Source organism: Trichomycterus rosablanca, chromosome 13, assembly GCF_030014385.1.
Source record: "Trichomycterus rosablanca isolate fTriRos1 chromosome 13, fTriRos1.hap1, whole genome shotgun sequence".
NCBI classification, from domain to species: Eukaryota; Metazoa; Chordata; class Actinopteri; order Siluriformes; family Trichomycteridae; genus Trichomycterus; species Trichomycterus rosablanca.
The window spans coordinates 5,108,231-5,122,458 of record NC_086000.1 but is presented as its reverse complement, the minus strand read 5'-3'; the positions used below and the strand labels follow the sequence as shown (position 1 = coordinate 5,122,458).

General features: G+C 44.7%; 1 protein-coding gene across 5 annotated transcripts in view; it reads left to right on the top strand.

The window, feature by feature from the left end:
* The window catches only part of fut8a (fucosyltransferase 8a (alpha (1,6) fucosyltransferase)), a 77,199-nt gene extending 64,524 nt beyond the window's left edge, over window positions 1–12,675 (top strand). For all 5 annotated transcript variants that reach the window (XM_063007343.1, XM_063007340.1, XM_063007339.1 and 2 more), the window contains 4 exons: window positions 4,470–4,716; window positions 5,528–5,704; window positions 6,750–6,900; window positions 11,344–12,675. In XM_063007343.1, the coding sequence (XP_062863413.1) occupies window positions 4,470–4,716; window positions 5,528–5,704; window positions 6,750–6,900; window positions 11,344–11,676 (908 nt within the window). In that variant the 3' untranslated portion in view covers window positions 11,677–12,675. The remainder of the gene's footprint in view (window positions 1–4,469; window positions 4,717–5,527; window positions 5,705–6,749; window positions 6,901–11,343) is intronic.
* The last annotated feature ends 1,553 nt before the right edge of the window (window positions 12,676–14,228 follow it).

Sequence of the window (14,228 nt, the reverse complement as noted above, 5' to 3'; positions counted from 1 at the left end):
AGATGTTTTGGCACCGAGGAGACCAAGTGATTTAGTTTTCAGTGCAACAGTACGGGGTCGGGTTCTCCACACATTCTCTATTGGGGACAGGTCAGGACTGCAGGCAGGCCAGTCCAGTACCCGTACCCTCTTCTTCCTCGTGTGTGCAGCTTGTTGATAAATGCACGGACGTCCCTGGAAAAGATGACGTCTTGAAGGCAGCACATGTTGCTCTAAGATCTCAATGTACTTTTATGCATTAATGCTGCCGTCACAAAAGTGTACATTACCTTTGCCAAGGGCACTGACACACCCACATACCATGACACACCCTGGCTTTTGGACAGTCTGGATGGTCCTTTTCGTCTTTGTTCCGGAGCACACGGTGTGCTGGAATGCTGATTCATCTGATCACAATAAACGTTTCCACTGTGTGATGGTCCATCCTAGATTCCTCCCAGCCCAGAGAAGTCGACGACGCTTAACATAAGGCTTCTTTTTTGTACAGTAAAGTTGTAAGTGGTATTTGTGCATGTAACTCTGTATTGTAGTGCTTGACAAAGGTTTGCCAAAGTAATCCCTCACCCATGTGGTTATATCAGCTATTGTTGAGTGGAGGTTCTTGATTAAGCTTGCACCCTTGGCCTTTACGCACTGAAATTCCTCCTGATTCCTTGAATAGTTTAATGATATTATGCACTGTAGAGGGAGAAATATGCAAATCCCTTCCAATCTTTCTTTGCTTTTAAACATTTCAATCATTTTCTCACGCATACTAGCCCTAATTTGCCCCGTCCCAACTTTTTTTGCATTGTCCATACTGTCCCAACTTTTTCTGATTTGGGGTTGTAAAAATATAATAGGAAAATACACCAACAGTATTTGTTTTGTTAATTGGTTTATTAGAATTAGCATCTTTCAATCAAATTCCCAGTAGAAAGCAGGCTGTGTGTTTCAACAAAGATGCCCGGGGCAAGGAGAGAACGCCTTCTAAACATAAAAGAGGTGACCTTAAAACAGAGAAAGGCTTTTTTCTTCATTCGCTCCCACAGGACAGGAGTTCCCACCACTTCTGTTCTGAAGTCTGGAGCCTCCGCTCTATATGGGCCAGTAAACAAGGGCAAGTAAAAGAAAACAGTAAAGTGTACAACACTTCTCATTATTCATCATTCAGTTCAGGTGCTTCAGCTACACCCATGGAATTACAGTTGTAACTTGAAACTCAACGTCAGTCGGTTCTGGGAGTGGCATCAAGTTTACAAGGTGTTCAGTTCCAAGGTTTTTTTTCCCATAAGGATGTATGGGAAACCTGTTAATGCGTTTCATGGTCCTGTAGAACTGCATATATTTTAGGCTAGTGTAAAATAATGGGGTTGTTTTTAGACTCTCTCTTCTGATTCTTACAATTGCTCAACATCCCGAGCTGTAACACAAGTTTAAAAGTGAAACAGGAGGGAAATCCAGCTAAACACAGATACATGTGGACGCTTTGAGAGTAGATCTGACGGTCATTCCACACGAATATTCACACTTTGATGATGCGGCAGTCGCACACACGATAAGTCAAGTAGGACGTTGAGTTACAAGGTGTGTATTGTACAGTGTGTTACACTGTTTATTAAATTTGGCGACAGTTTGCGGAGGGTTCAGGACCTGTGGTCTTGTCCTCAAAGCAACATCCTTAAAGACATGTTATAGCCCTATTGAAGACCTTGATGAATTGGAACGTTGATTTAGAGTCAGGTGTTGACCTCATCAACACTCCTTTGACTTGAATGGCCACAAATTCCAACAGACACCTTTATGGAAAGCCTTTCCAGAGTAGTAGAGGCTGTCTTAGCCACAAGGGCGGAAATTCATGATTGGGTAATAGAAACATTAAGCACCGCTTTACTACTATGCTCAGGTTTTTTTAAGCAAGCATCCAGTGATCCTGCACATGTGTACACGCCGATCAGCCATAACATTAAAACCACCTCCTTGTTTCTACACTCACTGTCCATTTTATCACCTCCACTTACCATATAGAAGCACTTTGTAGTTCTACAATTACTGACTGTAGTCCATCTGTTTCTCTGCATGCTTTGTTAGCCCCCTTTCATGCTGTTCTTCAATGGTCAGGACCCCCACAGGACCACCACAGAGCAGGTATTATTTAGGTGGTGGATCATTCTCAGCACTGCAGTGACACTGACATGGTGGTGGTGTGTTAGTGTGTGTTGTGCTGGTATGAGTGGATAAGACACAGCAGCGCTGCTGGAGTTTTTAAGCACCTCACTGTCACTGCTGGACTGAGAATTGTCCACCAACCAAATATATCCAGCCAACAGCGCCCAGTGGGCAGCGTCCTGTGACCACTGATGAAGGTCTGGAAGATGACCAACTCAAACAGCAGCAATAGATGAGCGATCGTCTCTGACTTTACATCTACAAGGTGAACCAACTAGGTAGGCGTGTCTAATAGAGTGGACAGTGAGTGGACACCGTATTTAAAAACTCCAGCAGCACTGCTGTGTCTGATCCACTCATACCAGCACAACACACACTAACACACCACCACCATGTCAGTGTCACTGCAGTGCTGAGAATCATCCACCACCTAAATAATACCTGCTCTGTGGTGGTCCTGTGGGGGTCCTGACCATTGAAGAACAGGGTGAAAGCAGGTTAAAAAGTATGTAGAGAAACAGATGGACTACAGTCAGTAATTCTAGAACTACAAAGTGCTTCTATATGGTAAGTGGAGCTGATAAAATGGACAGTGAGTGTAGAAACAAGGAGGTTGTTTTAATGTTATGGCTAATCAGTGTGTTTATATATATATATATATATATATTCAAAACGATTCAATATTTTCCCCTCTTTAACCAGTACAGCATTATTCATTCTGATATCACTTTGAAATTCAATACCACCTCTCCACACGGAGAGCAAACGAGAAAGGTCAGTATGCTCATTAATTACATTCCTAAACCTTTCTTTATGTAAGTATGAAGGAGAATTTTTTAATAAAGTCCTCCCGAAGAGCTGCTTTTAAACCATTTAGTGCCATAAGTGTCATAAATAATAATTACATTATTTAAGCCATCCACTGCCACACCTTCCGGGACGTCCCCGGAAAAGGCAGCATATGTTGCTCTGAAATCTGAATCTTTTCTGCATTAATGTCACCATCACAGAAGTGTAAATTACACAACCACATATCATGACAGACCCTGGCTGTTGGACGTGTCGCTGATGACAGTCCGGATGGCCCGTTTCTTTGGTACAGAACACATGAGGTTCATTTCTTCCAAAAAAGACCTGGAATGCTGATTAATCTGACCACAATACACACTTCCACTGTGTGATGGTCCATCCAAGAGCCTGGAGAACTCAACGCTGCTTTTTTGTTCAGTATATATTAAGTGACATTTGTGCATGTAACTCTGTATTGTAGTGCTTGACAAAGGTTTGCCAAAGTAATCCCTCACCCATGTGGTTATATCAGCTATTGTTGAGTGGTGGTTCTTGATTCAGTGCCATCTAAGGGATGGAAGATCACAGGTGTTCAGCTTAAACTTGCGCCCTTGGCCTTTATGCACTGAAATTCCTCCTGATTCCTTGAATGGTTTAATGATATTATGCACTGTAGAGGGAGAAACATGCAAATCCCTTCCAATCTTGTTTGCCAGTTATAGTTTGATGGCACTCGGGGGAAAAAACTGTTACTGGTTTTTGTGTGCAGGGCTCTGTAGCGCCTGGCAGAGATATACAGATAAATGGATAGACGGATGATGGATGCATGGATGGATTGATGCATGGATAGATAGATAGATGGATGGATGGATAATTGGATAGATAGATGGATGGATGGATGGATGGATAGATACTTGGATGGATGGATGGATAGATAGATGGATGGATGGATAGATGGATAAGTAGATGGATGGATGGATGGATGGATGGATGGATAGGTAATTGGATAGATAGACGGATGGACAGACGATAGATAGATGGATGGATGGATGGATGGATGGATGGACAGACGATGGATGGATGGATGGACGGATGATAGATAGATATGTGGTGGGTGGATGGATGGATGGACGGACGGACGGACGGATGGATGAACCTCATTACTAGCCCTAAATTACCCCCGTCCAACCTTTTTTTTGGAATGTTTTGCAGGCTTGAAATACAGGAATGAATTCCTGCAATCAAACAGCTGATTAAAACCTTTCCAATTAAGTTCCTAAAAATATGTCTATTAAATGACTTGTTTGACTCTAGCGGACGTCTCGACCCTGTAGGCATTTTTTTATTAATGTAATTGATTCTGTTACTGTCCGACCTTGATCCTGAAAAAAATAGTCATTTACATTGGGCACTTCAGCAATCAACTATATTGATGTAGCGCTGAATGTGTGTGTGTGTGTGTGTGTGTGTGTGTGTGTGTGTGTGTGTGTGTGTGTGTGTGTGTGTGTGTGTGTGTGTGTACGTTGGAGCAGGCGAAGCTAACGACAAGGACGTGCAAGTGATCGAGCTGCCCATCGTAGACAGCCTGCACCCGCGTCCTCCCTACCTGCCGCTGGCCATCCCCGAGGATCTGTCCGAGCGCCTGCAGCGTCTGCACGGAGACCCCTCCGTCTGGTGGGTCTCCCAGTTCGTCAAGTACCTGGTGCGACCGCAGGCCTGGCTGGAGAAGGAGATGCAGGAGGCCACCAGCAGGCTGGGCTTCAAACATCCCATCATAGGGTAAGAAAGAAGGAATGCACAACACCGGCGCTGGCCGAGGGGGGGACGCAGACTCGTCTCACCCCCGTCTCACTGGTGGCTGATCATCAGCTGCATCTTTTCACCTGTCAGTGGTGGAATCTCATAGAGAGCTGCATAGCGTACAGAGAGACACGCTAATCGTTCCAGGTCATACGTCACTTTTGCAGGCGCCTCTATCGGACAGGTAGGGCAGTTGTAAGCTAGTGGTTACGATACTTGACTAGTAATCAGAAGGTCACCGGTTCAAGCCCCACCACTGCCAGGCTGTCACTGGTGGGCCTCTGAGCAAGGCCCTTAAACCATAATTGCTTAGACTGTATACTGTCACAGTGTGTTGTTAAAGTACTGGACTAGTAATCAGAAGGTCATTGGTTTAAGTCCCACAGCCATCAAGTTGCCCTGTTGGGCCCCCAAGCAAGGCCCTTAAACCTTAATTGCTTAGACTGTATACTGTCACAGTGTGTTGTTAAAGTAGTTAAAGTACTGGACTAGTAATCAGAAGGTTGCCGGTTCAAGCCCCACAGCCAGCGAGTTGCCCTGTTGGGCCCCTCAGCAACACCCTTAACCCTCAGTTGTATTTTAGCTGTGTTGGCTAAATGCCTCAGCAGCAATAAATTCGACCAGGCAAAACCAGTCATGCCTGTGTGGCCACCTGGCCAGGTCGATAGCACAGTCTGGGATTCGAACCTGAGAGCTTAAGTTCAGAATCCATATTCAGAATCCATATCACTCTTCCAGCCCTAGCGCACTGATTCACGTCTGATTCAGGTTCTTCTCCTCTTCTCCGCAGAGTGCACGTGCGCCGGACGGATAAGGTGGGCACCGAGGCGGCGTTCCACCCCATAGAGGAGTACATGCAGCACGTGGAGGACCAGTTCCAGATCCTGGCACGCCGCACGCACGTGGACAAGAAGCGCGTCTACCTGGCCACCGATGACCCCTCGCTGCTGCAGGAGGCCAAGTCCAAGTGAGCGTTTGCTAACTGAATGCTAACTGTGCTTACAATGTTTGATGTATGTGTTCACACATTGAGTGCATTTTGTCTTTTTGAGGATTCCATAATTCCGTCAGTGTAAAAGTGTGCTTCTCTACACACGTGATCATCACGTGAACAAGCCAGTACAGTATTAAGCTTCCGATAGTTTGTCCATGTACAGTTTATTTCTGTACTGCATTCATCTTTCCCTCTATCAGGACTAGTCGCCGCGGTCCCGCTGCTGATAAACATCCCCACATCATGATGCTGCCACCGCCATGCTTCACTGTACGGTGATGCTTGGTGTTCAGAGAATCTGGTTTCTCATGGTTTGAGAGTCCTCTAGGTGCCGTCATGTGCCTTTTACTAAGGAGTGACTTCCGTCTGGTCGCTCTACCAATAAAGGCGCGATTTGTGGAGTGCTGCCTGGATGGTTGATCTTCTGATAGGTTCTCCCATCTCCACAAGGATACCCCAGAGCTCTGTCAGAGTGACCCTCAGGTTCCTGCTCATCTCCCTGGCCAAGGAAGATAGTCGGTGGTTCCAGACTTCTTCCATTTATGAATGATGGAGGCCACTGTGCTCTTTGGGGCGTGTAAAGCTGCAGCAATTTTTCTGTACCCGTCTCCAGATCTATGCCCTGATACAGTCCTGTTTCTGAGGTCTGCAGATATTTCCTTTGACCCCATGGCTTGGAGTTTGCTCTGATATACACTGTCAACTGTGGGACCTTATATAGGCAGGTGTTGGCAATCACCAATCATGTCCAATTAATTGAATTTACCACATGTGGACTCCAAACATCTTGTAGAAACATCTCAAGCAGTATCAGTGAACACAAAATGCACCTCAGCTCACTTTTGGGTGTCATATCAAAGGGTGTGCACACTTGTGTACATATGATATTTTAATACATTAGCACAAATGTCTGAAAACCTGACAAAAAATGATAATAAATAATAAATAAAAGATAATAAATGTCAGTGATTGATTATTTTTAATATACATTATTTTTTCTCCCTTGTGTGTTCGTCAGGTACCCCGATTACGAGTTCATCAGCGATAACTCCATCTCCTGGTCGGCCGGTCTGCACAACCGCTACACCGAGAACTCGCTAAGAGGAGTCATCCTCGACATCCATTTCCTGTCCCGGACCAACTACCTGGTCTGCACCTTCTCCTCGCAGGTATCCCACCTACATACATACTGTATTTCTATTCAAAACACATACAGTACAGGCCAAAAGTTTGGACACACCTTCTCATTCAATGCGTTTTCTGTATTTTCATGACTATTTACATTGTAGATTCTCACTGAAGGCATCAAAACTATGAATGAACACATGTGGAATTATGTACTTAACAAAAAAAGGTGAAATAACTGAAAACATGTTTTATATTCTAGTTTCTTCAAAATAGCCACCCTTTGCTCTGATTACTGCTTTGCACACTCTTGGCATTCTCTCAATGAGCTTTAAGAGGTAGTCACCTGAAATGGTTTTCCAACAGTCTTGAAGGAGTTCCCAGAGGTGTTTAGCACTTGTTGGCCCCTTTGCCTTCACTCTGCGGTCCAGCTCACCCCAAACCATCTCGATTGGGTTCAGGTCCGGTGACTGTGGAGGCCAAGTCATCTGCCGCAGCACTCCATCACTCTCCTTCTTGGTCAAATAGCCCTTACACAGCCTGGAGGTGTGTTTGGGGTCATTGTCCTGTTGAAAAATAAACGATGGTCCAACTAAACGCAAACCAGATGGGATGGCATGTCGCTGCAGGATGCTGTGGTAGCCATGCTGGTTCAGTGTGCCTTCAATTTTGAATAAATCCCCAACAGTGTCACCAGCAAAACACCCCCACACCATCACAGCTCCTCCTCCATGCTTCACAGTGGGAACCAGGCATGTGGAATCCATCCGTTCACCTTTTCTGCGTCTCACAAAGACACGGCGGTTGGAACCAAAGATCTCAAATTTGGACTCATCAGACCAAAGCACAGATTTCCACTGGTCTAATGTCCATTCCTTGTGTTTTTTGGCCCAAACAAATCTCTTCTGCTTGTTGCCTCTCCTTAGCAGTGGTTTCCTAGCAGCTATTTGACCATGAAGGCCTGATTTGCACAGTCTCCTCTTAACAGTTGTTCTAGAGATGGGTCTGCTGCTAGAACTCTGTGTGGCATTCAACTGGTCTGTGATCTGAGCTGCTGTTAACTTGCGATTTCTGAGGCTGGTGACTCGGATGAACTTGTCCTGAGAAGCAGAGGTGACTCTTGGTCTTCCTTTCCTGGGTCGGTCCTCGTGTGTGCCAGTTTCGCTGTAGCGTTTGATGGTTTTTGTGACTCCACTTGGGGACACATTTAAAGTTTTTGCAATTTTCCGGACTGACTGACCTTCATTTCTTAAAGTAATGATGGCCACTCGTTTTTCTTTAGTTAGCTGATTGGTTCTTGCCATAATATGAATTTTAACAGTTGTCCAATAGGGCTGTCGGCTGTGTAGTAACCTGTCTTCTGCACAACACAACTGATGGTCCCAACCCCATTGATAAAGCAAGAAATTCCACTAATTAACCCTGATAAGGCACACCTGAAAACCATTTCAGGTGACTACCTCTTAAAGCTCATTGAGAGAATGCCAAGAGTGTGCAAAGCAGTAATCAGAGCAAAGGGTGGCTATTTTGAAGAAACTAGAATATAAAACATGTTTTCAGTTATTTCACCTTTTTTTGTTAAGTACATAATTCCACATGTGTTCATTCATAGTTTTGATGCCTTCAGTGAGAATCTACAATGTAAATAGTCATGAAAATACAGAAAACGCATTGAATGAGAAGGTGTGTCCAAACTTTTGGCCTGTACTGTACATGTTAGTATAGTATTAATACTATACTATACTATAGAAACTGATATCATGATAAAACGATTCATATATATTCGAGCATCCACTTGGATGGTGCGCTAGCCACATTTGGGCCCTTGAGCAAGACACATTTAACCCTCTTGGCTCCAGGGGTGCCGTACAACAGCTGACAAAGCTGATAAAATGGACAGTGAGTGTAGAAACAAGGAGGTGGTTTTAATGTTAGGGCTGATCAGTGTATATATATATGTGACTTCTATCTATTTACATGGACGTGATTGGCTGTGTCTAAAGGGGGAGGCGTGGCCAAAGCTCCGTGATAGACCATTTTGATACTAAAATGCATACAGTCGATAAAAATGTGTGTTAGGTTGTTTTATTAGTTATTTAATATGTTTTTATTGCGTGTGTCCACTTTAAAATGACACACGATCCCTTTGACTTTGTACCTGCATTTGTAAACAGATAATTGAGGAAAGAAAAGTGTTTCGACTCCATAAACAAACAACGTTAGCGCCTTGATGCAGTTGAAGCTTTTAGACGTCTGTGATGAGGAATAATTGGCGTTCAGCAAATTGGCTTTAATGCTCTGAGGTTACAAGGTTCCTTTGACTGACATTTTAAACAGCATTTAAAGCTTCTTATAAAACTAGTTTTGTTGTTTTTGACTGTTTTAGGGTTGTTGTCTTGTTGAATTGTCCAGATTTAGGTTCATTTAGGTTCAGGCTGTATTTACATGGTACGCAGCAAAAACACATACATGTAAGTATAGTATTAATATACTTTTACTAATTAATTACTATACTATACTATACTATAGAAACTGATATCATGATAAAACGACTCATATATGTTCGAGCCACCACTTGGATGGTGCGCTAGCCACATTTGGGTCCTTGAGCAAGACACATTAACCCTCTTGGCTCCAGGGATGTCGTACAACAGCTGACCATGTGCTCTGACCCCAGCTTCTAAACCACCTCCTTGTTTCTACACTCACTGTCCATTTTATCAGCTCCACTTACCAGATAGGAGTGCTTTGTAGCTCTACAATTACTGACTGTAGTCCATCTGTTTCTCTGCATGCTTTGTCAGCCCCCTTTGGCGCTTTTTGGCCAGTGCCATTGTTACCTGTGGAGTGATGCAGTGCCATTAATTTTGTTGCTTCCTTGGGGCCAATTTGCCACATTTGCTTTTGATTTCCCTGCTTGTCACATCGCTCAAACTTCTAGATGATTGAACGTTGCCCCAGTTAGCTACTGACCAATAAGGCACATTGTACCCATACCCTCTTCTTCCGCAGCCATGCCTTTGTAATGTGTGCAGCATGTGGTTTTGCATCGTCTTGTTGAAAAATGCCTGACGTCCCTGAATGCAGCATATGTTGCTCTAAGGTGTCTACATTAATGCCACCACCACTGAAGTGTAAATGACCTTTGCCAAGGGCACTGACACAGCCCCATACCATGACAGACCCTGGCTTTTGGACTCGTTCCTGATAACAGTCTGGATGGTCCTTTTTGTCTTTGGTTCAGAGCACACAGCGTCCATTTTTTCCAAAAAAGACCTGGAATGCTGATTCATCTGACCACAATACACGTTTCCACTGTGTGATGGTCCATCCTAGATGCCTTCGAGCCCAGAGAAGTCGACGCCGCTTCTGGACCTGGTTAACATAAGGCTTCTTTATTGCACAGTAAAGTTTTAAGTGGTGTTTGTGCATGTAACTCTGTATTGTAGTGCTGGACAAAGGTTTGCCAAAGTAATCCCTCACCCATGTGGTTATATCAGCTATTGTTGAGTGTGGCGGTTCTTGATGCAGTGCCGTCTGAGGGATTGAGTTCAGATCAAGCATTTTCTCACACATTTGTTGACAAACTGGAGATCCTCTGATCATCTTTGCTCATCAAGGTCTCAGCCTTTCCTGGATGCTGCTTTCGTACCAAACCTTGATTATAATCACCTGTTTGAAATCACATCATTATTTAGTTGCCCCCCGTCCCAACTTTTTTGGAATGTGTTGCAGGCCTGAAATGCAGGAACGGAGGTTTATTTCTGAAACTTGAAATATCTCAGGTTCAAACTGTCTGCAATCAAATAAATGTCAAAGTAAATGTAAGAAACTGTGTTTTTTATTATTTGTGCTTTCCATACTGTCCCAACTTTTTCTGATTTGGGGTTGTAAAAAAAAGAAGTTTGTTGTTGTTGTATTTAGTACCTCAACTGTGCTAAAGGCCACAACGACTAAACACTCCTATATAAAAAAAAATCCTCAAAAGGAATAAGAAGCTGCTTTTTTATTTGTTTACTGAAAATAATGTTTTATATTAGCAGTACTACTGTTCAAACGATTTGTCTGAATTTTTAATCACCAAAGCTGCTCATGCAAAAGAGAAAACAAAGCTTCATTATTTCTGCTTGTGATATGAAGCTGGTGAACGAAATAAGAATAAACAATGTGAAATGATTCATTTAAAGAAGCGTATTGGGGCGCTCGGGTCCGGGGATGGGAGCGCCGTAGGGATTCCTCATAACGATTACAGACTCCACCGGCTGATCGATGGCGCCTGCGCGATGAGACGGGGATAATGGAGATGGGTGCGTGACGAACCTTCCTCGTGCGGGTGAAAAGAAGCAGTCGTTGTAGAATAAACACATAGGGACAGAGACAGAGAGTCTGTACAAGCTCATCACTTTGTGCCAAACGCGACAGTGTTGTGATATTATAACCAATGTATTGACCCCAAGAACTGACCTCAAACTCTCCCTCCCGAACAGGTGTGCCGCGTGGCCTACGAGATCATGCAGACCCTGCACCCGGACGCCTCCTCCTACTTCCACTCGCTGGACGACATCTACTACTTCGGCGGCCAGAACGCGCACAACCAGGTGGCCATCTACGCCCACCGTCCGCGAGGCCAGGGAGAGATCGCGCTGGAGCCCGGGGACGTCGTGGGCGTGGCCGGGAACCACTGGGACGGCTACTCCAAAGGCATGAACCGCAAGAGCGGCCAGACGGGGCTGTATCCGTCGTACAAGGTGAAGGAGAAGATCGAGACCGTGAAGTATCCAACGTACCAGGAGGCCGACAAGCTGCTCAACAAGGAGTAGAGAGGACGACCCGGCGAGAGGCGAGAAGGACGCCTGGACCTCCTGGATTGAAATGCACTTTGTGTGTGTGTGTGTGTGTGTGTGTGTGTTAATGTGTGTGCATTGTGTGTGTCTGGAAAGGGGGCATTATTTACAGGGTCTGGCAACCTAACCCTGGCACTTGAACATAACGCGGCTCGCAGGAGAGACCCGACAAGCTAAATACGGACAGGAGCAAACAGGAACTGCAGGTACCTCCCTATGGAAAGTCCGACTGAACTTTTTCAAAAGGGGAATTGAACAAAGAACCTTTTGTTTTATTTAAGATTTAAAAAATGGAAAAAAAGGAAACACTCCAGACTGCCTCTCAAACTTGAACTCCCGACTCGAACTCACGCGCTTTTACTTCTGTACGTATCCTTTAAGTAGCCTCGCACTCCAGTCCTCATTTTTTACGCTCTGAATACGGACGTGCCACGTGTGTGGCGCACGGGCACACTCCACCACCCGCTTCTTCGCTTTTACTCCCTCTACCTGCCGTCCATGCTTAAAAAACCATGCCTTTTTTTAACGTGCTATGTCACATGACATTGTGTGTGTGTGTGTGTGTGTGTGTGTGTATGTTTCTCTGTGTGTGTGTGTGTGTGCGTGTGTGTCGAGTGCCCCTAGAAGAACAGCCGACGTCTCTCAAGGTTGCGCAACCATCACTCCTCCACCACTCCAAGGCCTTACGCTGCTCCGTATTGGCGATTCCACAACTTGTGTTTTTAACGGACGCTTCAACGTTCGATGTACATTCTCGGGGTTAAAACGGGGGGTGGGGGGAGGGGGTGGGATGAGTCAATAATTCTGAAATAAATCTGAGCATTATGATACTAATATTACGGCAACATTAAGGACGGTGCTGACGATGGAGTATTAATTTAACGCCGTTACTCTGTGGAAGAATCTCACTTTTTATGTTCACGCGGGCATTGCCTTTAGGAAGCAGATCGAATAAACCTGATCGGCTCTCATGAACCTCTGGATGTACGTATTTTTCTTTTTCCACTATATGGTTAAATGGTTAAATTGGGAACAGGTCAGGGTATCTTGGCTGAGTAGAAAAGGAGGGTCCACCTAAGCCTTTACAAGCAAAGAGGGGTCATGGCTCAGCACTTAGGTAGGTAGGTAGGTAGCGAACTGCAGGTAGTGTCTACCAGAAGTGAATAACACTGATTATCTCTTCATCACGGCACCTGTTAGTGGGTGGGATATATTAGGCAGCAAGTGAACATTTTATCCTCAAAGTTGATGTGTGGGGTATCCCCGGTCTGCAGTGGTCAGTATCTATCAAAAGTAGTCCAAGGAAGGAACAGTAGTAAACTGGTGACAGGATCATGGGCAGCCAAGGCTCATTGATACACATATGGAGCGAAGGCTCCAACAGACGAGCTACTGTAGCTCAAACTGCTGAAGAGGTTAATGCTGGTTCTGATAGAAAGGTGTCAGAATACACAGAGCATCACATCTTGTTGTGTATGGGGCTACATAGCCGCAGACCAGTCAGGGTGCCTATGCTGACCCCTGTCCACTGCCGAAAGCACCAACAATGGGCACGTGAGCATCGGAACTGGACCACGGAGCAATGGCTAGATGGATGGATGGATGGATGGAGAGCTAGATAGATAGATGGGAGGGCTGTACAGGGACTCAGCTATATGCAAATATGGAGTATTATAATAATAATAACTGTCAATAAAGAAAAATGGCGTACATACTAGGAAAAACAATCCTAATCAGTCCATCAACAAGGGGTCTGAGCTTACAACCTTAAAGATCCAAGTGAAGACTATATTTTGCATTGCTCTCCATGGTCAAATCAGCTGCTGTTTAAGTGTCCACGTGTAAGTTCAAGATCTTCAGTAATAACGAGATGTTGCTTAATCGATACATTGATATTTGTCTGTTAGTCATTGCTGTCTAAGAAAAACATCAAGTCATGAATCATGAATCTGATGTTCCAGAGAGGCGTCTTCGAAGACCTGGTGAGAAATACGACAGTGAACGCCTCTCACACAGGTAAGCATGGAGAAAGAGGTGTGGTGTAGGCTGTGAATGCACGAGTGCAAGTATATACACGATCAACCATAACATTAAAATCACCTCCTTGTTTCTACACTCACTGTCCATTTTATCAGCTCCACTTACCATATAGAAGCACTTTGTAGTTCTACAGTTACTGACTGTAATTTCATGCTGTTCTTTAATGGTCAGGACCCCCACAGGACCACCACAAAGCAGGTATTATTTGGGTGGTGGTATTATTCTCAGCACTGCAGTGTGTGTTGTGCTGGTTTGAGTGGATGGTGTTTTTAAACACCTCACTGTCACTGATGGACTGAGAATAGTCCTCAAACCAAAAATATCCAGCCAACAGCGCCCAATGGGCAGCGTCCTGTGACCACTGATGAAGGTCTAGATTCAGAAGATGACCAACTCAAACAGCAGCAATAGATGAGCGATCGTCTCTGACTTTACATCTACAAGGTGGACCAACTGATCCACTCATACCAGCACAACACACACTAACA